General features: G+C 41.0%; 1 protein-coding gene across 9 annotated transcripts in view; it reads left to right on the forward strand.

The window, feature by feature from the left end:
* The window catches only part of PDE4D (phosphodiesterase 4D), a 1,060,501-nt gene that overhangs the window by 881,712 nt on the left and 151,160 nt on the right, over positions 1–27,629 (forward strand). For all 9 annotated transcript variants that reach the window (XM_075932865.1, XM_075932874.1, XM_075932875.1 and 6 more), the window contains 2 exons: positions 300–373; positions 4,804–4,853. In XM_075932865.1, the coding sequence (XP_075788980.1) occupies positions 300–373; positions 4,804–4,853 (124 nt within the window). The remainder of the gene's footprint in view (positions 1–299; positions 374–4,803; positions 4,854–27,629) is intronic.

A 27,629-nucleotide genomic window follows, 5' to 3' on the forward strand; every position in this document is an offset into this window, starting at 1 on the left:
GTCATTTTAGAGAATTACAAATTGTATTCTGTGAACATCTTTCTTCCTCTTTAAATAAATCTGCCTTTAAACAAATAATGAGTTGTTTAGTGAAGAGGGAAAAGCAGTAGACTGTTGCACTTGCTTTAAAAAAGGTTTATTGTTAAATAATGTTCAGGCTTCAGACATGAAAACAATACTGGAAACTTTTTATAATCTTTTTCTAATGCCTTTTTCTTTTGCCTGTAACACAGAGCAGTGGCAATAAATCAGTATCACACAAGCAAGAATTTAGAATGAAACATCTTTCTTTGTTCCAGGTGCTGGCCAGCCTGCGTACTGTACGGAATAATTTTGCTGCATTAACCAATTTACAAGATCGGGCACCCAGCAAGTGAGTGTGGATCCTTTTCCTGTTTGAACTTTTTGGAGTTGTGCTTTTTAAATGTTAGAACCCAGGGCTAAGTCTTCTATTTCAAAGTGCATCCTTTGCTATTAGACTTGTAAAACTCCAATGATCCCAAATGATATGACCAGTTAATTTTGTATTAGTATTTTGAAATAACAGAGTTAAACATTAAAACTAAGGCAACAGCCATCATTTTCTCTTATTTCAAATGTGATTATTCAAACTTGGAAAAAGTTCTGTGCAATGTCTCTGATTTGCATTGAATTAGTCATGTATAAGGGATCCTCAAACTGGCACCCAAGAGTATGAGCCACTACACACATGGTAAAAATCTGCCTATTCAGTCCAGGACAGTGAAATATTTGTTTGAAAATATATGGTAATCAAATCTTAACATACTTATTTCTGATTATAAAGCAGAAATAACACATTTTCCCCAACATTTCTATAGAAATGTAGTCTCAATATTTAACAGTGTAACCTGTTTTACATACCAAAAAAAAAGCAATCGTGCACTATCCAGACACTTATTTTAAGTCCAAGTTGCCTACACCTGTTTTCCAAGGTAGCGAAAATTATCATAATTAATTCAAATGTGTCTGCCAGTTATGTCATCTGCATAAATTGAGGAGCTTAACTCTAGATTATCACATGTCAACCCTCTGAGTCAGTTATCATTCCCAATATTCAGATTAATAACAAATGAATAGCAACACTGCTTCCATGCCGCCTTTGCATCAAACTTTGACTTGAACTGGTTGCTACATTTTCTACCAATTCTTATGGCATAACTTTTTGCTTTTATAATTCCAATCATGCTATCTGGAACGTCATATGATTTTGCTCCTTTCTCTAATGCTTCCCTCCTGATTAAATCAAAAGCCTTACTGAAGTCAGTAAAAACAGCAAACCTCTTTAATCCCCATTTTTGTTTTTTTCCTCATCGACTGTTGGAGCATGTCTGATCAGTGCAATTTTTGCTTGGACCGAAGCCGATGTATTTCTCACCGCTATTTCCTCTAAAATTGGACTTCATCTGTTGATGTAGTTTTGTCATGATTTTTCCCTACACTGAAAATAAGCCTAAACCTCTATAATTATTACCATCACCAGGATCTCCCTTTCTTCAAGGTTGTTGCAAAAATTCCTTATTGCCTTTGCTATCTGCTCTTGCTCCAATACCTTCTTGTTTATTTTTTCTAATATTTGCATAGCACTTGTCTCGCTGGCTTTTAACAACAGCTCACCTGTTCTACTGTGTATTCCTGCAGCTCTCCCATTTTTAACTATGTCATTCCTCATTCTCTTTCTTCTGATACAGTTCAGTGATGGTCTGTATTCTGTTTTGTAAGCTGCCCTGTTCATCTGGCATATCTAGAATACTTGCATCTGGATGAACTACAAGGTTCAGCAGTTTGTCAAAAATGTTCCTTTCCTACTTCCAACACCTTTTCGACTTGTGTTATCAATGGACCAGTACCCTTTTTACTGCTTGCATCATTAGCTTGATTGTGTTGCCATACAACCTTACCTTTTGGTAAATTGTTTTCCTACTTTTGTTTCTTGATTCTTTCTCATTTTGAGCCTCCCTGAGCCTCTTCATTCCAAAACTTCTGCTTGACCATTCTTTGTGATATCTTTGCATAGTTCTTTAGTTCTTTTGATTTCCCAGCAGTCTTGGCTTATTTACACTTCTGTAATGTTTGTGTTTCATTGCTTCTTCAGTTTTTTCTTCTCTGCATATGCTTTCCAATAATTTCACCCACTGTGTTTTATATCACTTTCTTGAATATTTCCCATGCAATTTATAGTGAAATGTCTTTTCACAAATTAATGACCTGAAATGGCCTCCAATTGCCACCTTGTGTTCCTTCCTTGCAGAACTATCCTTTAACTTATCAACAACCAATTGTACCCATCTTTTTTCTGGACTAATTTAATCTCAAACTTTCTCATTAGTAGTTCATTATCACTGCCACACTCTGCACTATAGACTCTAACATCCAATGATAACTATTTGTTTTTCCTGATAATGATGTAGTCACCCTGGTTTTTAGTTTGACCATTTGATCATGTAATCTTGTACACAAAAAGTTCTTAATCTTTCCCCATTATTGTTTGCCATCCCAATGCCATTTGGTCTAACACTATTCATTTGCTTACTATGTCTGCTACCAAACTTTGTATTCGTATCTCCCATTATTAGACTCATATCATAATCGGGAGTGTTGACTACAGTGCCATCTGGTTGTTGATCAAATCCACCCTTCTCTTCCTCTTCTGCTTCTTTTGTTGGTACATAACATCAGGTCACAGTTATGCATAATTTGTTGCAGGCAGTAGAAAAACATGCAATGACAAACTGTTCAGATGCCAGTTTCCAGCTGTTCACTGAAGTAACTTTTTCTTGTTCACCACAAAAGCAACCCCATCTCTGTGTTTCACTTGTCCACTTGAATGCTCAAAATATTTTCCATCTGTCAAGTCTTCTGCACCCTCTCAATATGTCACCTTTATGGCAGCAAAGGATCTGGTAATTTAACTCCACTATTCACTCAGTCTGTCTTAGAACAAATAGACTTCTCACATTCCAACTCACAATATGTATATGTTTAGCTATTATCCAAAATGCTGTTGATTTAAATTGTAGTCTAAAAGCATCATATCAGTACATATTTAATATCAAAGCAATAGTAGTTTATCTTAATGTATGCAGTAGGAATTTTCACATAATTATATTAGATTTTAAAAACTAAATTAAGAGAATGTATTTTGGTTACATAGCGAGCAATCAAATTAGGCAATGATAGAATTAAGATTGTCTGTTCCTTCCCCTTTATACTATCTTCTTGCATTCACACATCACAATAATCTTCAGTCTCTAATTACAGGGTCACAGAATATTTTTTCCTATAGGAGGCCTGCTTCCTTCAGTGTACAGGATGAAGGGTGTTAAGGGAATGAATCAAGGTTTCAGAGTATTTAATAAGGTTTGTAGGATTTCATTGAGGACATTGGGGGTTTGTACTAGTTATGGTTTGCAGACATACAACAGTTAAAATATGTTCTTTCTAAGCATTTTCTGATATAAGGACAGATTCACAGAGTTCACTGGGTACAGCAAAGTGTGGAGCTTATCAGAGAGATGTTTACAGCATATTAATCTTCTTCCCCAGCTTTGGCTCACTTCAAAACAGCCATGGGGCTTTGCTAACTTGACCGAAGCAGGCATACGGTCTCTTAGTGGACCATTACTGGAGTGCATTACTCTCCGTTCCTTCCTTCTTTTCCTTTCTATACCCTCCTCCTGTGGCAGGGATGAGTAGGTTCTGTCAACTCTGTGCCTGCTGGAGACTCCTCTACATTGAGGAAATCCCCAGTAGGTGAATGAGGGACATTTTTGTTTTCTGTGTGCCACTTAGGAGTATGAAGTCAGAAAATCTGCCCATAGACACTCCAGTTTTTGTGAGAAAGCATGAAAGAAGATCAGCAGAATAAAACTGTAAAAGCCCAGCCCTGGGTGTATCAAATGAAAAGACTGACAGCTAAGAAATATGAATGAATAAATAAATGGCTGAAAATACTGCATAATAGCGGCTGAAAATCTCAATGATATTTTAGATTGTTTTAGAAATATTCTCTTTATAAAGTGACTTTCTGTAACCAAATATTGCAGTTCTTTTCACGTTTCTTCACTACTTTTACTGCTTCTTACTGTTCAGCTAAAGCACATTTGGGCCCTCATTCAGCAGAACATTTATGTCTGTGCTTAACCTTGGTCAACAGAACTATTCACATACTTGAAATGTTTAACTGCTTCTTTAAGTACTTTGTTGAATAGGTATGGAATTATTCTTAGGAAATCCTGGCACCTCTAAAGTCAGTGTCAATCACTGATTTCAGTGAGGATGAAATTTCACTCCAGATCTCTACAAATTCTGGAAACTCCAAAGAATTACTAGCATATTACTGAAAATGGGGATTATGTAGGGATTCACTGCAACCATCCCCAAAACTTTACAGTTTAATTAATGTAAAATTGTATGAGATGATGTGCAGGCCTGGTTCTGCATGAGGTTTGAGCTATTGTGCTAGATAAGGACCTGGGACTTCCTAAACTGTCATACAACTCCATTTAAATATAAGTAAATGTGAACTGTGTTTAAGTATGATTCTTCAATTCTGTTGTAATTCCTGAAAACATCCCATGCTGGAGTTTGCAAGATGAGGAGCAGTATGAGGTTCATTCATGAGTTCTGTTCACCTTTGTATGTACTCCAAATGAACTATTTTTGTCAGTTTCTATACATTCCAACACAATCTAATCTCTGAAATAAAAGTGTTTTCATACACATGGTTTAAAGAATGCCCTAATATAAAACCTTATACATTTATGCTTTTTTTCCTGTTGTCAGACGGTCACCCATGTGTAACCAACCATCCATCAATAAAGCAACTATAACAGGTAAGAGAGATTAATATAAGCACAAAGTGAAAGTATAATGAGCTGAATAATTATTTATGAAATAAAAATGTAATTAAAAATGTATGGCTCTTTGAAATCAAAACAATATATTCTTTTAGAGCCATACGTTTATTTTGTAAAAAAGGATTTGGCAATTTTTTTTGCCAGACATAGAAAATTAATTCTCTCCTTCCAGTGATATGTCATTTTAGACATGGGTAGCTATGGATATAGATCCATAGACACAGATATAGCTATGGATATAGATCCATAGACACAGATATAGCTGTATCCTTGGTGTTGATGTATGTTCACTCCCAGACTGTTTTTGAGATGTTGGAAATGTCAATAAACCAATATCTTTTGTCCTCCATTTCTTCTGTTTATATTAATATGGAACTATGGGTAATACTGCATAGTGGTAAATTGATACCCTGAAATCTAGTCATGGTATAAGCAACAAATTGACGTACTCATTGGAAAGTAAAGTTCCACAGGCAGTGTCTTAGTATGATTTAGTACCCAGTGTGAACGGAAAGGATTTCAAAGTACATAAGTGATTTGGGAGCCTAGGTTTCATGATCAATATTTTTTGTTTTCTTGTTTTGTTCAGATGGGTTCATACTCACTGAGTTGCACTTTGAGTTCAACATTAGAATGAATCCTGGTACTGAAGTGAAGTTTGGCCAAAACCACTATGTTTGACTTGGTTTAGGTTTGAAATGACGTAAAATTGCTGTGTTCTGCATGGTTTCCTTCATAAAGCATAAATTCCCCCATAGCACTTGGATGCCAGCCTTATGTTCACTGATCCCACAAATCAGCAATGAGCAACCTAGTGAGTGGGCTGCATGAATGCTTCATCTAAACAAGATATAAGATTGTCATAACCAAGATGGCTTCCTGGGATAGAGTAGTTTTGCTAATTGCGCTTCTGAATCTAAAATGTGCAGGGTGTACAAATGAATAGTACTGGACCAAATGGCATTGGGATGGCAGAAGGCTGGGGTGGATGCAAAGTCTGTGCCAGTGCTAGGTACAGGAGTGGGCTGGGGGCAGAGTCTGGGTGGGAGATTGGGTGCAGGAGTGGACTGGAATGGGAGTGAGAGATTTTGGCTGGAAGTAGGGTGCTGAGATGGCATTTCAAAGGGTGACTGGAAAAAAAGTCAGAGCCAGAAAACACCCCAGCTATTCTCTCTTTGGGTACGTCTACACTACAGCGCTAGTTCGAACTAACTTAGTTCGAATTAGTTAATTCGAACTAAGCTAGTTCGAACTAACGCATCTAGAACTAAAAACTAGTTCGAACTAGCGTTTTGCTAGTTCGAACTAGCAAGTCCACATTGAGTGGACTCTGAACAGGGCTTAAGGATGGCCGGAAGCAGTGCCGGCAGGGCATAAAAGGAGGACTTAGAGCATGGAGATGCTGTCTCAGGCTAGCCGAGGGCTGCGCTTAAAGGGTCCCGACCCCCACCCCGGACACACAGTTCTCAGGGGTGCCCCGCTTGCAAAGAAGTTCTGGCTTGGAGTGCCCTGAGTGCCCACACTGGGCACATCACACCACTCGGCCATCAGCCCGGCTGCACTTGCCGCAGGCTGCCATCTGGGGAGAGGGAGTAATTGGGGGGCTGCAGGAGAGCTTCCACCCCCAGAAGCCCGCAGAGCCAGCCCAGTCCTCCCCATCGGGGGCTCGTACCCCATTCCTCCCTCACCTCCTTCCACTTACCCTTCCCTAGCCCCCCTTCTTATTGATGTACAAAATAAAGATAACGTTTCTTCCAACATTGACTCTGTCTTTATTGAACAAAACTGGGGGAGACTGGGAAAAGGAGGTGGGAGAGGGGAAGAGAAAGGCTGGGAGAGGGGAGGGCAACTAACATGATCAGGGGTTGGGAACAGGTCCCAGATGAAGAAAGGCTACAGAGACTGGGACTGTTCAGCTTAGAAAAGAGGAGACAGAGGGGGGACAGGATAGAGATCTCTAAAAGCAGGGGTTGGGTGGAGAGGGTGCATTCAGAAAAGTTCTTCCTGAGTTCCCATAAAGAAGGACTAGAGGACACCAAAGGAAAGGAATGGGTAGCAGGCTTCAAACTAGTAAGAGAAAGTTGTTCTTCACAAAGCAAAGAGTCAACCTGTGGAACTCCTTGCTGCAGGAGGCTGTGAAGGCTACAACTAGAACAGAGTTTAAAGGGAAGTGAGATCAAGTCATGGAGGTTGGGTCCATGGAGTCCTATTAGCCAGAGGGTAGGAGTGGTGTCCCTGCCCAAAGTTTGTGGAAGGCTGGAGAGGGATGGCACGAGACAAATGGCTTGGTCACTGTCTTCGGTCCATCCCCTCCAGGGTCCCTAGGGTTGGCCGCTGTCGGCAGACAGGCTACTGGGCTAGATGGACCTTTGGTCTGACCCAGGACGGCCATTCTAAGCTCAGGGCTCAGGGTCGGGGGTCTCAGTGGACCCCCTTGATTTTCATGCACACCTGGTCCTGGGTGGCCAGGCTGGCAGCTCTCCTGCCCTAGCCAGCCACTTTCCTGTGCCTAGTGCGGAGATCGTGGATGAGGTCCACGATGTCCGCACTAGCCCAGGAAGGTGCTCGCCTCTTGCGGTCCAGGGCAAGCTCCCAGGAGCCGCCAGCCTGGTCCCGGCAAGAGGGGGTGGGCTGGGGGGCATCGGGTGGGTGGCTCTGTGCCGTGCCAGGTGCAGGGTCTGCTAGCTGGGTGCTGGCAGGCTTGCACCTGGCACAGGCACCGTAGCCAGCCCGTGCCCCTTTAAGGGGTCCGGGGCCGGGAGGGGGGCATAGAGTTTCCCTGGTGTTGGCCAGAGTGGCCACCAGGGAAACCTGGGGAGGGCTAGCCTCCCACTAGTTCGAACTAAAGGGCTACACAGCCCTTAGTTCGAACTAGCTAGTTCGAACTAGGCGTTAGTCCTCGTAAAATGAGGTTTACCTAGTTCGAACTAAGCGCTCCGCTAGTTCGATTCAAATTCGAACTAGCGGAGCGCTAGTGTAGCACCTATTAAAGTTAGTTCGAACTAACGTCCGTTAGTTCGAACTAACTTTGTAGTGTAGACATACCCTTTCTCTTGCTATCTTTCTCTAGCTATCTCTTGAATCTAAGAAGACAAAGACACCAGCCCATTGATTTTGGGGGGAGGGGCATCCTGACCTGATAATTTAGTTATCAATGTTACTAGGAACACTTGGTAAAGATTTTACCTTGAACCAAACCTGGCTTGTTAAGTTCTAGTTACTAGAAAATGTTTTATCTTTATATCCCTTGTAACCATTTCTGACTTAAATATCTTGTTGTTGTGTTCAATTAAAACCTAAAAAAAAAGAAGTTTGTTTTTTATCAAAACTAATCCAACGTTGTGTTTAAGTTGAATTATTTGGTAACTGCAATTCAAGTAGCAAGCTGTTGTATATTAGCTTCTTACAATGGCAGCAAATCTTCAGTGTCTAAACTTCACTGGAGAGGGTTGGACAGTGCAGAACACATGTTTTGGGGGAATATTGAAGACTGGGAGTGTGTTGGGATTACCCGGCAGATCGTAACTGTGCTAGGAAGCCATAGTGTGACTGGAGTGTTGCTGGCAGGTTGCAGCTATACACAAAGCTATACATACAGGTGTGTGACCTGCATATGGTTTAGTTGTTTGTGACGGGCTTGTGAGGGGCACAAATTATGGAGCAAACAGTGACATAACCTCTCACTGGTCTGGATTGCATCCCACAATTTGAATACCCTAACAGAAGTTGTATATGCACATGCAAACCAGTGTCTTAGAAGCTCCTCTACATCTTTTTTCCTCCAGCAAAAGTAGCTGCCCACACAGTAGGACTCTGCTGGATGCCACTGTTACAGTCTTAAAATATCCCACTGATCTGGAGGTTTTCCTTTATTCAATTTCCAGAGTGCAATGTGCATGTCAGAAGCAATGTATCATTTGAGGACTGAATGCCTGTAAGATCTGAGGTGCACTCAGGGAGCAATTAGACTAGAAAACTTTTCTCTGTCAACACATTTAAAGGGAGCAACAGTAGACAGCAGTGAAGTGCAGGATAGTTTAATGTCATGTAATGTTAACATGCTCCACCAGAAAGGCTAGCAGATCTGCCATGTCTAACCTCCATAAGAAGGTAGCTGCATCTGAAAGACCAAAAGATTTTTATGTTGAGGGTAGTATTACATCACTGTAGACCATGAACAAGATTAAGAGTCAATTTGGCTGATGAGTAAGGGTTTAATGTCAATGGTATTTTGCCTGAACTGATCTGCCCATCCCTAGACATAATGTTGTATTTAATATTATTGTTATTTCTATAGTAACAGACTTTAATGACTAAGCACAGAGTTTACATAGATCCCTTCCTGGGCCATATAAAATCATAGCAATGCATGTTACACCAAAGCAATGCACCAAAGAAGAAAGAAATATATAAGCATTTTTCCTACCTTTCTCACAACAGTTAAAAAAAGCAATCCTTGGCTGGCTCTACCTGTCCCCTTTGACTCTTGGCAGAGGTGTCTGAAGTACTGCCTCTCAGGCTTCCTTACTACTGGCAAGTCCTCTAATCAATGCTGCTCATTGTGCTCTAAATATTTAGATTTTCAGACAGCTGGAACACCAATCACAACAGCACAGACAGCACTACTAAAGCTGTCAGCAGGAACCTGAGGGCACCAGGCACAAGTCTAATAAACTAGATAGATGGATGATGCATTGTCGCTAAAGTAAATAATAAGCACTTTGGGCGGTAGATTAACGTTGATAGGCTTCCTAGGAAAAAGGTGTTCTCAGGTAGGTTTTAAAAGAGGAAAGGTAGGATGTTAGGATGTGAAGGGAGTTCCTACTATAAAAGGCAGCAAGGACAAAGGTATAAAAAAAAGCTGAGGAAGAGATACAAAGAAAATAAGGAAGGGAATGGGGCGTTTCTTTATTGAGATCATAAGGAAATGTTTTTAATTATAGTTACTCGTTTTAAGGAAGCCCAAATGAGGAGAAAGAATGTATTAGCTGGAAGGAGTTGATATTGGAATTCATTGAAGCACATGGATACAGTTTTTCAAATTGTTTGGCAGAGAGTATGGCAACCAGGTTGTTGGATCATTTGACCAGAAACCTTTAAAGAAAGTATTGATACATGGTGGAAAGTGAGGAAAGAGTTGGGTGGCTTTTAAAATGGACAGTACTTACTCAATTCAATAAGGAGTATTTACTTATTAATTGAACAAAGTTTGACTTACATTAATTTGTCCACGTTCACATAGAAAGTGCAGCTTCTGGCTCTAGCCCCACAATCTGGCTCTAGAGCGACTAACCAATACATATAGATATATCCACTAAAAGCGTGGCTGATATTTTTGATTAAATATCACACTGTCTAATATTCTGAATAATTATTCTCCTTAGTCATTTCTTTAAATAGAACTTCTGAAGGATGGTGTTTAGGCTTTTATTGGAATCAGCTGAGGGGTGAAGTTTTTTTTTCTAATATCATCTTGCTGAATGGCTGTCAAATGCAATCAACCAGTGTTTTATAATTGTTTTATTTTATTATTATGGATTTTTTCTTAATAACTCATCGGGTTGCTTAGAGCATGGGATGAGCAATTTTTTTAATATATAAAAATAAAAAAGCCTAAATATCCAAAGTGACAGCAGACACATTTTAAAAAGGAAAAAATTACAGTTGCAAATCAGAAATGGAAAGATTAAAACAAATGAACTGGGAAAATTTGTAATAAGAGTTAAATCATGAAATAATCACAAAATAAATATGCCCAGTTCTAGAAATCACACTTCCACAAATTCCAGACTTGTTAGGCAACAAACTCTTCCACAGTAAATAATATACTGTGCTCAGTGAAATAGTAAGTCCTACAAAGGACTAAAAGTAGCTAAAAACTCAGATTCAAAAAGTATAAAGCCCTCTACCTCCAAGGGTTACAAACTGAATTATGTTTGACTACCTATCCCCTTTAAAAAAATACCGTCCAAATTAAATTAGTCTGAAAATCTTTGAAACACTGTGGTTTTCTTTAATTGAAAATAATGACTATTAGCTTTGAGCAAGGTAACCAAATAAGTAGTATCAACCTTGAAATTATGAAATAAAATTATTTCTGCAAAACAGCTGTGTAATAGTTTTCTATTCTTTTTATTTGCCATCTCACTTTATACACACAAACATTCAAACACTCCCTCAAAACCCACAGTTGATCTGAAAAGCTTGTTAAGGTAGTTGGATGAAATTAAGATAGCTCATTCTTGCTGGCTATCAGAAAATCTTCCTGACTGCGATGTCTTAAACTGTAGCCTAGTCTCCCAGAAAATGTAGTAAAAGTCCTGCCACTTGAGACTTTTAAAACTAAACTGGGATAAAGAAAAATACAGTGTAATGCTGCAGGGTGATGTGCTGGATGATTTAGAGGTTTTTGTCTTTTCTAGCTTCCATGATTCCACTGGTGAATAGCAGGGAATAAAATACATAGGAAAACACATGAGGGGGCAGTAAAGAACAAAAGATGCATGCCTTACAGTGGCTAAATCTTATAATACTGTTGCATTGCTGCTAACCTGGGTATGGCTATATGAAATTGAGTGGCCTCTAATGCTGCTTAAAATAATAACTTGGACCACTTAACAAAGTAAAACCTTTCAATGTCATTATCATTGTCGCCTTTTAAAAGAATGAAGCTTCTGGAGTTCATTAAAAGTTTTAGGTATATAAAACACATCCTAGTCGAGAAGAAACTGCAGCAAGTATGCCAGCCCTCCTGATTTAGGCACAATTCACTTGCCATTGGGATATACTTTTTTCTGATTCATGAGAAGTTTTCATAGACTAAACTGCCAGGCAAGATAAATGTGTTGACTATCCTAACTCTAGCTGATTGAGTTAGGGGAGATTTCCTAAACCATTGGCAGGACATGGAAGGCCAAAAGGCCTTCTTCTGAGGACAAGAGAGATTTTGTTGTTGTTGTTGGTTCAGTCCCTGTGTATGTGGAAGGAAGCTTGACTGTTTTGTTATTTGTGTTTCTGGATTCTTTGATTTTGGTGTACAATTTACTGATATTTTAATTAAACATATTTTACCACAGCAAACAATTTTGATGAGGATTTGAAGATGTATACCACGTAGGCTTACAAAATCTTAGGGTGTGTCTAGATTACAGGGTTTTGTCGACAAAAGTCCATTTTTGTCGACAAAACTATACCTGCGTCTACACTGCGTCCATTTTTGTCGACAAAACTATACCTGCGTCGACAAAACTATACCATAACGTCGACTGAACTCAGCAGTTTTGTTGATGGCTGTAAACCTCATTCTACAAGGAATAACGCCTTTTGTCGACAGAGTTCTGTCAACAGAAGGCATTATTGTATCTACTCTGTCCTTTGCGTCTACACTGTCATATCAACAAAGCGGTTTGCTTTGTCGACAGAACTAGATGTAGTCTAGATGCTCTTTGTCGACAGAGGCTTTGTCGACAGTATCTGTCAACAAAACTTCTGTCAACAAAAGCTTGTAGTCTAGACGTACCCTTATTTTTCAGTCTTATTCCTTATGGCTACATCTACACTGGCAGCTTCTTGTGCAAGAACTGTTTTGCGGAAGAGTTCATGCGCAAGAAGTTTTCCACAAGAGCACATCTACACTGACGTGCTTTTGTGCAAGAGATGTGCTTTTGCGCAAGAGCATCCATGGCAGTGTGGATGCTCTCTTGCAGAAGAAAGCTCTGATGGCCATTTTAACCATAGGGGCTTCTTGAGCAAGAAGTTCATGTTGCCTGTCTACACTGCCCTCTTGTGGAAGAGCTCTTGCACAAGAGGGCTTATTCCTTGTGGGGAGAGGAATACCTTTTCCAGAAGAAGCCCTGTTTTACAACGCTATACTGTAAATTTACTTGCGCAAGAACGCATGTGCAGTGTAGACAGACAGCAAGTTTTTGCGCAAGAACAATGGTTCTTGCACAAGAAGTTGCCAGTGTAGACATAGCCCATATGTATTCCATCAGGGATACACATATATTCCATATGCCAGAGACTGGAAGATTCTTGTTAGCTATATCCATTAATCCATATCTGCACGCTTCTACTCATACTCTGATCTGAGACTATAAGGAGTTGTGTGGAGGCCTCTGAAGCTCCTTCTTATTGCCACCTGGTCTGAGATGGAACCCTCCAGTGTCCACAGACTGATCCTCCAACACTGTTCCTGTACATTTTAACAAAAGACTAAATACTGTAAATAACTCTGCTTAGTGTAGTTTAGTTAACTTTACTTAGATTTTACCCTCCTCCCCCAGCCCTTCCTGGTACATGACTGAGTATGCCCAGGATGCCAGACTTAACAAAACACATCCTCTGCCTCCATTTTGTTTGTCAGCAACCACACATAGAGGTGCCCCTACTGCTTGGAGAAGCTCATGTCTCCACTAAATACAGTATCTTCAGCTCCTTCCCACCTGGAACCTTTCAACCTTTCCCATGGTGGCAGAGGCTGCATGCCACAGTGGCCTGGGGGTGACCTAGGGTGTTGGTCAGGAGCTGCTCCCCAGGGTAGGCTGGGTGGCAGGGGGCCATGCTGTTGGCCAGTGGCTGCTCCCTGGGGCTGGGGCACATGCTGCCCTCCTGTGGTCATTCTGCTCTCATACCCCTCCCTTTCCATTTGATGCAAAAAACCTCATTCCATCTACATCCCATTGTCCTGGCTCAACTAAACCCAGACCTTGCTTTAAGTTATAATAAGAGGAAACTCCATACCAAATTTGTTGGTCCTAGCTCTTATCGTTCAGGAGCAGTTCTTGAACAAACGGACTCGTGGACAAATGGACACACAGACAGATGCAAAAACTCTCTAAAATATATAGTAGATTGAAAGAAATACTTGATGAGATTTGGTATGTTAGTGTGTGTGCTGTTCACGTTGATGGAGTCCTAATATTGTGAAATTCAAATGATATCCATACTGCATAACAATATAAATCTCATTGTTTTGTTGACATTGCTGAGCAGAATTTTATAATAAACAAAATACATTGTTAACTGTGTCCAACTCAGTTCTTGCCTCTAAGACACAAAAAGAGATTCATTCTGACCTCTATGTTTAGCTAATTTTGGTTAAAAGTGAATTATTTGACACCTGGCTGTAGAAGTTAGAGTCCCATTAATTACTTACCTATTTCCTATAACCTATATATGTGCTCTATATGTGTGTATTCCATTACTAGCTTTGTGTTACTAATTACTGGCCTTTCTGGCTTCAGTGAATTTTTGGAATTTCATTTGCAGTAAGTAGATTGTGCCCAATGTGTATACACCTAACTTCATAAACCTCTTTCCTCCCCTTTTCTTAGCAAAAATGAAATTAGTTTTGTAGGCTAGTAACACAGTGTATAACACACTCTTCTCCTGAGTTGGTATTTCCTTTTTGGTACTGTTACTTAGAACCAGAATAGCCTTTTGCTGCCAGTATGTGTCACTAATTTCAGACACCAATTGCCAATTAGAAACAGCAGACAAAACAAAACAAAAACAAAAAAAACAGGAAAAAAATTTCAAGGAAGGGAGACATATTTTTCAGGAAATAAGTGTTCTTTATGATATCCTTCAAAAATAAATCACATTGAACAGTGATTCTAGAATTATATACAAGGAAAATTTGCCATTTTCCTAAATTAATGTTGAGATGTAGATGTTTTTATTAATCCAAGCTCATTATCCATATATAAAATAAGGGTGATTTGAAAAACAACTGGAGCTGAAACAACAATACTTTATATTATATAGAATTGAAAGATCCATTATGTATGTCTTAATAGCCCGAGTTAAGTAATGCAGATCTGTATTTATGTCCTATGTGCCTGCACTGTTTGGGGGGAGAGGGTTGGAGTTATGTAAGGGGCTTATACACATGGCTTTACAGACAGAAATGAAAGTAGGCAACAGATGGCTGAGGTGGAAGTAGGATTAAAAGCCTAATGACTTGGTCTAGATGACGTATTCTACCTCCTTACAAAGGTATATTTGGATGGAGTAGTGATAATGCCATTGCTCTTAGAATCTAAAAGCTCTGTTTTAATCTAGAAAATATTAAACTCTATTCTCTTTCTAGATCCCCTCGTAATTAACTATTGCATAAGAAATCCTATTTTGAATTAACCGCTAACCGCTGAGTGTAGTATATTTATTTGTGGAGAGCTGTGCTAGCAGTCTGGGGTTTTTCTTGTATCCTTTTAGATGACCATTGAAAAAATTCTGAGCTTTATTTTTCCCAGACCAGGACCTATCTAGGTTATGAAAACCAACAATACAATTTTTTCTTAACATTATTGAAATGCTGGTAGCAGCGCCTTTGGGATTTAAAGGCTGTAGTGGCAGATAGATCATGATTATAACACTATGACTTGATTATTTCAAGACTTGGCTTGGGCATTGCTTTTTAAAGGAACATTTTATTTTTCATAGAGAAGCTTTGGAAGCCTAGGCCTGATCAAAAGCCTACCGAAGTCAATGAGAGATTTTCTTTGTGGATCAGGCCTATACTAGCCAGTATTGGGACATTTTATTTAAACATAACCAGAAATATGTATATGTATAGTATAAGAATGCAAAGACTATTTAAACAATAATATATTGTTACTCCTTTTGACCTGAGCAATAAGCCAACATTCTGGGTCTTATAGGTAGTTTCCATTAGAAAACTGATGCGGGAGTCAAGCATTTATTTGGTACAACACTATTTATAAAGAATGTGCAGAAGTGCTGTTTCCATCAAGGAATCAAACAACAGGAGTCCGTTTCTTTGCTTATAATTCCAAGTCTCTTTCCAGCCAGAGCTCTATCTAAAAAAGCTTTCTCTCCTGGCTTTCTCTCAGAACCAAGCTACCAAGATTTCTTTTGCTTTCCCTATACTTTCCTTCTCTGGCTGCTTCTTGCTGCAGACATATGCCCTTAAACAATTCATTAGACAGAATCTTGTGTTTGCTTTCAGTGAAACTACTCTCCCCACTAAGTGAAGCTTCTAACCAACCTTGTCTGTTGCTTGGGTGGCTCGTCCTAGTATTTCAGCTTTCTTAGTCCAAAATGAAGTTTAATTGCTTTTTATAAGAAATGTGCATCTACCTGTTTGTCCATCCAGGAGTCTGTTTGTTCAAGGACTACTCCCAAATAGTAAGAGCTAGGAACACTAAATTTGGTATGCAGCTTCCTCTTATCATAACTTAAAACAAAGTAAGGGTTTGGTTGGGCCAGGACAACAGTATATGCCTGGAACTAATGGTTTCTGATTAAATGAAAATGGAGGGGTCTGGTAGGAGAGTAGAATGACCACAGGGAGACAGAAAGGGACCAGAGATGGGGGCTGGGACATCTATAATCTCATTGGGCCAGCAGTAGGAAAGGTGGGAAAAGGGGCAACTAACTACTATATATGTCAGAGAATTTGTGTGGCTGTTCACGTGGCTGTCTCTCCCCTACTCGGAGAGACATGCACCCCTCCCCAGCTATGCCCACTGCAGCAGCCATAGTCAGGTGCTTCTCACCTCACCACAAGCTGCTGCAGTGAGTGAGGGCTGAGGTCGTCTCCCATCCCAGAACAATGTACCTCACTCCCATCCCAGAACAATGATTTAAGTGAAGAAAAACAAAACTTATTTGAAAGCTTCAGAGGGGTAGTAGCCAAGTTAGTCTGCAACTGGAAAAACTTAAAAAATGACTAATGGTTTTGCAGCACCAGAGGGTACGTCTAGACTACAGGCTTTTGTCGACAGACGTTTTGTTGACAAAGAGCGTCTAGACTACATCCAGAAGTTTTGTTGACATGACAGTGTAGACGCAAAGGACAGGGTAGGTGCAATAATGCCTTCTGTCAACAGAACTCTGTCGACAAAAGGCGTTATTCCTTGTAGAATGAGGTTTACAGCTGTCGACCAAACTGCTGAGTTCTGTTGATGTTATGTCAACAGAACTCAGTGGCAGTGTAGACACAGGTATAATTTTGTCGACAAAAGTGGACTTTTGTCGACAAAACCCTGTATTCTAGACACACCCTAAGAGATTAACAAAACATGTAAATGGTATCATGAGCTTTCTGAAGAAGTGGGTTGTGCCCACAAAAGCTCATGATACCATCTACATGTTTTGTTAGTCTCTAAAGTACTCCAAAACTACTTGTTGTTTTTTAAAACTTATTTGAGTTAAGGACCCAGGCAATGCTGAATAAATCTTCTAGTCCTAAATAAAAGGAGGCTATCCTTAGTTCGAGTTAACTGTTACACCTCATTCCACGAGGTGTTACACGAGGTGTAACAGTTAACTCAAACTTAGGACTTAGTTCGAGTTAATGTTTGACTGCCACATGTAGCCGCGGCCAGTTAGTTCGGACTAAGGGGATTTAAAAATGGCACCCGGATGGGACGATGAAAATAAAGCCCGGGATATTTAAATCCCGGGCTTAATTTGCAACTTCGAATACCTACATTAGCCTCCCTAGTTCAAACTAGGGGGCTAGTATAGACATACCCTTAAAGACTAACAAATATATAGAATTATGAGCTTTTGTAGGTAAAACCCACTTCATCAGATGAGTTGGAGTGGAAATTATAGAATCCAAAGTATATATAACAATATAGAGTTTATATATAGAGGCTTGAGCATCGCTTTTTAAAGGAACATTTTATCTTGCTATATATTTTAGAAATTTGTGTCTGTCTGTCCATCCGTGAGTCCATTTATTCAATAACTCCTCCTAAACAGTAAGAGCTAAGACCACTAAATTTGGTATTCAGCGTCCTCTTATCATAAGGTAGGGTTTGGTTGTGCCAGGATAATAGAATGTGTATGGATTCAACAGACAAATACGATTCAACAGACAGAAGAATTGAGGTAGTTCATTCAGACACTGCCCATTTCATTGTTGTACAAGACACCAGGCACTGTAAATTTAAATCCACTCATGTTTTCCTGCACAAAGGAAATGGGCTTAGGAAAGGATTTGGGAGGACAGAACCCACCCTCTTTCCACACACAGGACACAACAGTTCTGCTGCATCTCCACAGCCACTAGTCCAGTTCCTGGGTTGAAACAGCATCCTTAGTCCTTTCATGTCTCCATGAAGGGTTTGTTCTGATCTATGTAAGTGATGATCCAATTTGCTACTAACACCTATCCCTCTGTGTTGTTCTGTGCAGGGCTGTTGTAAATTACAGTCCTGTAGTAGCTGCTTACAATGGGAAATGTGTAGTCCATCCCTGGTTTTCTGTCCTTTATAAGTAGGGGGTAAAAGCATCTACCAAATTTTATTCAGAAAAATATGTAAAAACTACAATTTATATTCCTTCTTCATGTAAAATGAGGATAGGTATGTAAGAGAGTAGTCAATTAACTTAAGCTTATCGGGTAGTCGAGTCAACTACTAGCATTCTTCCCACCCCTTGCTATATCAGAGGTAGCAAGAGGGGGAGCAGCAGGAGCTGGTGCTGGGGGAGGAGGGGAAGCCATCTTAAAAGCCAATTCCCCGCAGCACTGTCTTCACTTCCCCCCTCCACTGCTCCTTTAACATTAGGAGCCAGGAGGACAGGCAGTCTGGCTATTTCCCTGCTCACACTTGGTTGGGGAAGAAACCCCACTGTGGCTCTGCAGTTTAAAATGCAGCAAGAGCCGGGGGGCAGGCTGCCTGACTCCTATTGCCTTTTAAATTGTAGTTCGGTTTGGTCCCAATGCGAGCCAAAATTTAGTGGGGCTGCCTTCCCCTATTAAGTAATCAAGTAGTTGATAAAAATTCTATCAACTGCTAGATTATTAAAATAACCCAAATTTAACATCCTTCAATGAGGAGTATCAGGGAGAACATTCTCCATGAATGCTTAATCCTTTTCAGCATTCTCCCCACCTCAATCTGTTGACCTTCCAGGCATGCGGCAAAGCTCATTTACTTGAATGGGAACAGATGGAGGACTGAGGTAACCGTGGGTGTTATTTTTGTGTGGTTAAGATGTATTTCTTGGCTGATTGGTGATTAACTGAAGTTGGGTAGACCAAGAAAAAGGAGAAGTGGGGCAGGTTTGGACACCCTGTTTAAGTTATTGATTATACGGAAGGGGATGAAGTCACTAACATCTGGATAGAAAACAAATAGCCCTGGTCTTAGATTAAACTGAGCTAAAGAAAATGTTAGAGAAATTCAGACTTTTCCTGTAGTGAAATACAAGGACCCAAGGGCTAACCATGATCAATCCTGTCTAGACTAGTTGCTAAGTTATGTTTAACATCATGTTAGTTAAAGATATTAGTTAACAAGATTTCTAGTAGGATGCATTTCTCAGTGTTTTATCCAATGCCTACACTAACAGTTGACAGCTTATTCAAATTTAAAGACTTTTATAAAATTTAATTTACTTCACAAAAAGTACAATCATAATTTAACACCTGCTGAACTTGAAAACATCCATGTTGAAAAGCCTAAGATTTTATCATAGATGCCTCCCCACTCTGGGATTTCTCCTCCATTTTTTGGATGGAGAAAAGTCATTCCCAAATTTAAAAAAATCCAAACTTAATTTAAAAGTGAGATTAATAGACACTGGCCCTGATTATTTATTTATTAATATTTTTGTTTATGTTTAATTTTTGGTGAATGAGAGTGTTTCAGAATGGATGTGGGGTGAGTTGTGGCTGTATTGAGCTCAACACACTTTTCTGTCCTCTATACTCAAGCATCATCTAATTTAATTTTATTTTTAGTAGTACTGCAATAGATTTTAAAAAAATACCTAAACTATTTGTGCCAAAACTGAAGAAATGCAATAAATTCTCTTTTAAAAAATTATGAAAGAGATTATTAGATTTTGTCTAGATTAGGAGAAAGAGTGTGTTTTTATAGAATTAGCTATCTCAGCATAGCTAGCCCTAACTTGAAATACCACTTAAATCCTAATACAGATCTAGTTTACCATCTTTAAACCCAAATTAGGATGGCATTTTGCTTTTTCCTGACACTTTCCTTGGCTTGCTTTCTGTTAAATCTTCTTTATCTTCTTTATTTCCTAATATTGGTCCTAGGCATAATAATGGATACAGCAGGTACAGCACCAGTTAATAAAAATGAATGAGGAGTAATATAGTTAATGCTAGTAATTATGGGTTTATGGAAAATAGATCTTGTCCAACTAACTTGATATTATTTTCTAAGGCAAGTACAGGTTTGGTTGATGATAAAACTAATAGTGCTGGCCATTTGACTTGGTACTACCTGATATTTTGAGTCAGAGATTAGAGTCATACAAACAAACATGGAACACATTAAATTGATTAAAAATGACTAACTGACATGGTCTCAAAATTGTACATGAGAAATTACCACTGAGCTGCAGTTACAAAAAGAAACAATATGGCCAAATGTCAAGTCATATATGTAGGAACAAAGAATGTAGGCTATGCAAGGGAAGGCGGACCCTTGGGAAGGCATGTTATTGAAAAAGACTTGGGGTCAAGGTGAATGAACAGCTGGGAACGTGAACTCGCAGTGCAAGACTGAGGCAAAACGGCTTGTGAAATCATTGAATGTATGAACAGGTGAATATCAAGTAGGAGTAAGGAAAGTATTGAGACCACTGAGAAAGGGAATGTGATGTCTTCTCTACAGCCTTAGTTAAGAGCCAGTTAGCATTAGCCCATAAAATTCCAGGTTCAATCCCACCTGCTGATAACCAGTGTCTGTTGGCTTTGCAAGTGAGGGCTCATCTGATATGAACTGCTGGTAAGTCTCCAAAGCATGGGATGTGCTTACTCAGCTGAGGAAAGTATGTAACCTAGAGGGACTAAGAAGGGGGAGTGAAGTAGCCTACCTAAGAACTAGCTGGCTTTTCAAGTGATAGAGGCTCATGGCTTTAGCGGGTTCAACCCACCTGCCAATGACCTGGGTCCGTTGGCTTTACAGAAGTTTATATTACTTTTGTATTTGGCACTGCTGCCAGAGCACCAGAGCACTGTGCTCAGTTCTCTTATTCACAATTCATGAAGGATGTTGATAAATTGAGGAAGGTTTAGATTAGTGTGATGATAATGATTAGAGAATAGGAAAACATGCTTTATAGTAACTCAGTGCTCTCTCTCTGCTAAATTTAACAGAGAGAAGAATAAGTGGTGACTAGATCATAATCTATATGTACCTACATAGAAAATAGAAATTTCCTAACAGAGAGCTTTTGACTGTAGCAGAAAAAGGTATAAAGCAATCTAATGACTGGAAGCTGAAGCTAGTCAATTTGAGAATAGATATATTGGTGCACATTTTTGACAGTGAGGTAATTAACCCTTGGAATAAGGGTTGTGATGGATTCTTCACAATGGAAATTTTAAAAATCAAGATGAGATTTTTTTTCTAGAAAGCTGTGTTCTAGTTCAACTGGAAATTAATTCAGGAAAGTCTTATGGGCCTGTGTCACATATGAGGTCAGAGCAGATGATCACAGAATTCCTTCTTGGCTTTATTATCTATGGTTCTGCGAATCACCTCACCAAAACTATTCATTTCATTGAAAAGCAGGACATGATGACGACAAACTTTGCATTCTTCATCTTCTTTGTGATCTTTGTTGGATCATTTACTGTCACTGTGCTTTGAGGAGCATGTGTGATGCTACGCCACATTTATTACAGTAATGAGAATGACAAAATAAACTGAAAGATCGAAGAGTGGTTTATCTTGTGGTGAAGAAAATCAACAAGAGAAGTAAAACTGGTGGTGCTGATGTCATTTATTTTCATTTCTGTGATGCTTGTAGCTCTTCAGCTAAAATACACAAAAATAAAAACAGTCTGTCTATAGACGTAGGTTTTTATGTGGCCACAATGACCAGAACCTCAGCGCTTCCTCACGTCTTCATAATTCACCTATCTTCCCACAGTTATGACTTCAGCATCGTATCTCCAGCTATTAGAATATTTTGAATATAGATATCCTTTATGGCAGGGACGGGGAACCTTTTTTGGGCCAGGAGACGCTGACCCACAGAAAAAACAGTCGGGGGCCACACACAAGTGAGAAGCAAAAAAACAAAAACAAACCTTCACTAACATGACCCCCAATTGAGAAAGAGAAAGACACTCCCCAGTGCCTTGGGGGGAAGGTTAGTAGATTTTGTGTGCTCCAGCCCCACGGTGAGGTAGCAGGGGGACTAGAGTGGAAGCACAGGCTCCCCAATGTTAGGGTTGGGCCATGAGTCTCGGGCCGGATCCAGGCAAACTGGGGGCCACATTTGGCCCCCCCAGACCTGAGATTACTCACCCATTTATGGTAACATTTTACACAGAAAACAGCCCATGAAGCTTGTGTGATTTCTAGAATATCTATTTATATACACAGTGCTATAGGGTTGTTCTGTGACAGGTGGCTAGTTGGGGAACAGTTGTAACCTGGCTCATACTAGAACTGCTCCTAGAGATATGATGATGCATCAAAAGTCCTAACTGTAGGAAGATAGGTGAATTATGAACACCTGGGGAAGTGCTAAGGTTCTGGTCATTGTGTCCACATAAAAACCTAGATCTATAGACAGACTGTTTTTATTGTTGTGAACTTCCCTTTGAGGCTACGGGGAAAGTGATGAAAGGCAGTGCATGTGCAGCAGCGTTATAGCAATGGGCCTAATTTAAACGTTGTATGACAAGACTCAGGGAATATATTTTAATTTTGTAACTAAATTCAAATTTCTGTTCTTAATAGTCACCATCAAAGGACTGCTTCTTATAGCCTTGATGGGCACAGATTGTTTATCACTGGTGCCAATTTCCCATTGCCTTCTATTGGATTGAATCACAATAATTTTTGTGTCAGAGTCTCAACAATGCTCATAAAAAGAAAATAAAGAAAATTCAACCCCAGGTAGTTATTCTTTTGACGCAGGAATGCCTGGGTTTTATTCACTATGAAGTTCGGAATGACTAGGCCAGTCACAGCCACACCATGAAATCCTAGTTGACTTTTAATAAATAGAAAAAAATCCTCTTTTTTCACTACTAAGTTAGTGTTTAAGTATACAAATATATTTCACATTTTTCTTCAGTAGTATTTGAAACTAAATCTTACCATTGACATTTTTGTTGGAAAGCATGGATTAGATGTGAAGTAGAAATAATAGTCAATTCTAATCCAAATTAAAATGTAAATAATAGACAGTGATATGAGATTCAGTGTAACTTTTGACATAATAATGGTTGTAGTTTACTCTTAATAATAAATCAGGCAGAATTTCATCTATGTGTGATTTTTGCCACTGGAGACCAACCAATTTATTTCTGTAGGAATACTAAGGAAACAGGAAATAACTCAGAAATAAATTACGCAAGTAATTCCTGGATTAAACAGAAATTTGAAATTCCCCTTGTATTAAGTAAGCCATATGTTGGTAGCTTAATAAAACTGGTGTAGGAACTACTGAGCAATTAGTTCTTAGTTGAAGAATTTCAAAAGATGACAATAAGAATAAGCCCAGAAAGAAGACAGTGCCAAAATAAATAAAAGAGAAAAATCTCTTGAAAAGAGTTTGACATCACCATATTACCTAGGCTGACCAAATGATATTAATGGGACGTGGAAATGTCTGACAGATGTGAGTCATCTAATGGATGAGAATCCAATAGCTATACTGGAAAGATGTATCACAACCTTTTTTGTTTTTGTTGTGATTACAAAATTCAGAATTACTGGGTTTGGTTTTATTTTCATACTAGCCAATTAGCCCATCATAAGACGGGATTTTCAGGTCTCTCCTCCACGTCAGTCTTCTCTCCTGAGCCTCTGGTCTCTCTCTCTCTCTCTCTCTCTCTCCCTCCCCTCCTCCTACTACCTCCCCCCCCCCCCCCCTCAGCTCTCCTCCGCCTCCTGCCTCTCTCTCTTTCTCTCTCTTTCTCTTCTCCTCCTCCTCCTGCCTCTCACTTGGGGGTCCGTGGAGCCCAAATGGCCATTTGGGCACCATACTCCCCATGCTGCATGAGGGGTATGGAGCCCAAACGGTCACTTGCGCCACTTGATACCACGCGGAATCCATGCAAAAGTCAGCGAGCGCCATGGCGGGAGGCGGAGGGGGGTGGGGTGGTGATGTTCATGGCCAGGGGGCAGGGCCTGGAGCTGCTGTCACGCCGCACGTCACTGCCCTGCCCCCCTTCGTCTCCTGCCGTGGCGCTCAGCTGATTTCTCTGCCGCTCAGCTGGGCTGCCACAGGGGCGCAAGTGGCCGTTTGGGCCCCGCACTCCCCATGCAGCACAGGCCGCCCAGAGAGAACAGCCAGCATTTCAGCAACAGCACTGCCCAGAGGGAACAGCCAGCATTTCAGGCAACAGCACCTCCGGAGGGAACAGCCAGCATTTCAGCATTACAGACTCTCAGACACTGGGCTACTATATATATGATTTCATTTTCAGCAAGAGTGTGGTGGGGAGTGAATTGTATGTCACAAGGATATTAAATGTGAGAACATGCTGATGAATTTAGTATCTCATTGTGCAGAGCTTCTGCAAATTGAACTCCTTTTTTTTTTCTAGTATTCCAACCCTAATGTTTGCAGATAACAAAGATCCAGATGCAGGGGCTCAGCTGCAGTAATAGCTTTTTATTTGTTTTCAGTTACACTCTTTTCTCTTCTGTAGTGGTAGAGCAGCCTTTTTTTTTTTTTTTTTTTTTTGCATATGGGATATAGAAGTAATTTTGAACTCTATTGTGCCACAATTATCACAGACTCCATCTATGATACTGAGAATCTGCTGCACAAAGGGGGATAGCAGAATTAAGTGGGAGGGAAAGAATTCCATGTTCATGAAGTGATTTGAATCATAGTATCATAGAATACTAAAGCTGGAAGGGACCTTGAGAGGTTATAAGTCCAGTCCCCTGCCTTCACAGCAGGACAAAGTGCTATCCAGATCATCCCTGATAGATGACTATCCAACCTGCTCTTAAATATCTCCAGTGTTGGAGAGTCCACAACCTCCCTAGACAATTTATTCCAATGTTTAACGACCCTGACAGGAAGTTTTTCCCAATGTCCAACCTAAGCCTCCCTTGCTGCAATTTAAGCCCATTGCTTCTTGTCCTATCATCAGAAGTCAATTAATGCCCTTTTGTTTCAAGCATCTATTTTCAGAAAGTTTCATACATTTAACATGTCAACATTTCACACAGGAAAGCTAAAGCAAGGTGGTAAACCACATCATTTTCGTATGTTTGTGCTGCTTAGAAATATACCCAACTATGTTACATTATTAAAAAGATGTTATCATTTTAAAACAGCAAGACAAAAATAGATAGTCTCTATTCTAAATAATTCTCTTATCAAGTGACTAATTTCAGATCTATACAGTACCAGAAGGTCATCTTAAAATACGCAACACCAGCTATGTTAAAAACGTGGCTGGAGACGATGTACCATACGCCAAATTTCTCTGGTGGCCTCACAGCAGGAGGTCGACAGGAGAAATAATCCTGTCAACTTCCCTTACTCCTTGCAACTGCAAGGAATTCTGGAGCTGAGAGGGGGAGCACCCCCTTACTAGACCCACTAAATTGAATGCTAAAAGATCAACCTCTGCAGGTTGATCCTCCGTTTAGTATAGAAATTGCCAAATTCTGACACTTGTACTCTGGTTTAGTATAGCCTTACTCTGCAATATCTATGGCTTTGTTTATTGAGCTTCAGGGAGTAGCTGAGTTAGTCTGTTAGGGTATGTCTACACTACCCCACTAGTTCGAACTAGCGGGGGTAATGTAGTCATCGCAGTTGCAAATGAAGCCCGGGATTTGAATTTCCCGGGCTTCATTTGCATGAAGCCGGCCGGCGCCATTTTTAAATGCCGGCTAGTTCGGACCCCGTGCCGCACGGCTACACGCGGCACGGACTAGCTAGTTTGGATTAGGCTTCTAATCCGAACTAGCTGTACACCTCGTTCATGCGGAGCCCTCAGGTGCAGGAGCATGTCCTGGGTGGTGTGGTGTGCCCTGCATGCACAGCTGGTGCAGCTGTGAGGAAACAAGAGAAGTGGTCAGTTATCCCTGGGGACACAGAAGGTGAAACCCAGCCCCACTCTGCAAGGCAAGGATGGCTGTACCCTGAACCATCAGAGCCGATGTGCTTGTACAGAGGCCATGTTCTGAATGTCCTGCTATCCCCAGGAGTGGGAGCTACCTCAAGACCACACCCATGCCCCTGTGCTGTATATAGTGTGGGCGGGAGGGGAAGATGTCCCCTGCTTCTGTGTAGAGTGTCCTTGAGGAGGGAGGGCATCCTGCTATGTCCCACCCCAGAGTCAGGAGACTGTCATGCCTCTTCATACATACACGCATGTGGCTAACAGGGTAAAGCCCCTGTGTGGCAGCCAGCTGGGGCCACATGCCCAGGGATGGCACGGCACATGCTCGCACATGCACAGGTTGCTGCGTGATCCGTGGACAGCAAGGCCCACATGCTCAGTCCCCGGTTTCCATCCCGTCCCATCTCCTGCATAAGGGGACAGTGATGGCACTCACATGTTGATTCTTCCCCGGCCTCGGACGACACCAGCGACAGGCCTGCTGGGACAGCTCAGGGGTCTTGGGTGCGCAGCACGATCCCTCCGCTCTCCTGTGGTTCCTGGCCCTCCTCCTTCTCCATGCCCCGGTCAGGGCCCTCCGCCCCAGGGTTGATGACCACCTGGGGGGCAGGGACCGTCCCACCCCACAGGATGCATCAAAATAAGGGTAGGTTGTCTGCCCCTGTTTGGGAGCTGCCCCCTGTGGCCCTGGCATACATCTGCTGCAGCTCCTTGATTTTCATGCGAATCTGCTCCTGGGTTTGCATGTGTCCTTTGGTGGCCAGGCTGGCAGCCATCCTGCCATAGATGGACACATTCCTCCATCTAGTGTGAAGATCATGGACTTTAGGGGCATCTCCCCAAACCTGAATAAGGTCCATGATCTCCGCCCTGGACCAGGAAGGTGCCCGCCTTCTCCAGGCCCTGGCAGGCTCCTGGGAGCTGGCAGACTGCTCCTGGGGAGCGGTGGAGGGCTGGCTGCCTGTGGCTTGCTGGCTCATGTTTTGGGGCCACTGTGTCAGGGGCAGTGACTGCTGACTCTGGGCTGGCAGGCTTGGAGCTGGCACAAGCACTGTGGCCAGAGTCTACCCCTTTAAGGCCTCCAAGGTGAGGGGGGAGGAGGAGGAGTATTCTTGGTTGAGGTCAGAGTGGCCACCAGGGCACCCTGGGAAGGGCTGGAGGCCCCCTTTTTCAAAATAAGAGTCTACACAGCACTTATTTCGAAATAGCAATTTTGAAATTGGCGTTATTCCTCATGGAATGAGGTTTACTAATTTCAAAATAAGCCCTCCACTATTTCGATTTAATTTTGAAATAACGGTTGGCTTGTGTAGATGCTAGGAAAGTTATTTCGAAATAATGGCTGTTATTTCGAAATAACTTTGTTGTGCATACATATCCTAAGGGTCTACTGAACATGAGTAAGGGTGGTAGTAGAATCTGACCCTCTGTGAGAATGTTAGTATAATCAGGGCTCGCCAAGCGGTGGCGAGCCCCATTCACCAGCGGCGGGTTTCGCGCAGTTCTGCGTTCTGCGCATGCACAGATCACTCTGTGCCAGCTCTTCCAGGTTGTAATCTACTCACCACAGGTGAGTAGATTACATTATTTGTCGAGCCCTGAATATAATTATGGGCCCAGGATGAAAGCAACCATCATGCAGTATCCAAACATATATCTTTTCAAATCTGTGTCCTACATCGACACCA

Source organism: Pelodiscus sinensis, chromosome 6 (genome assembly GCF_049634645.1).
Source record: "Pelodiscus sinensis isolate JC-2024 chromosome 6, ASM4963464v1, whole genome shotgun sequence".
NCBI lineage: Eukaryota > Metazoa > Chordata > Testudines > Trionychidae > Pelodiscus > Pelodiscus sinensis.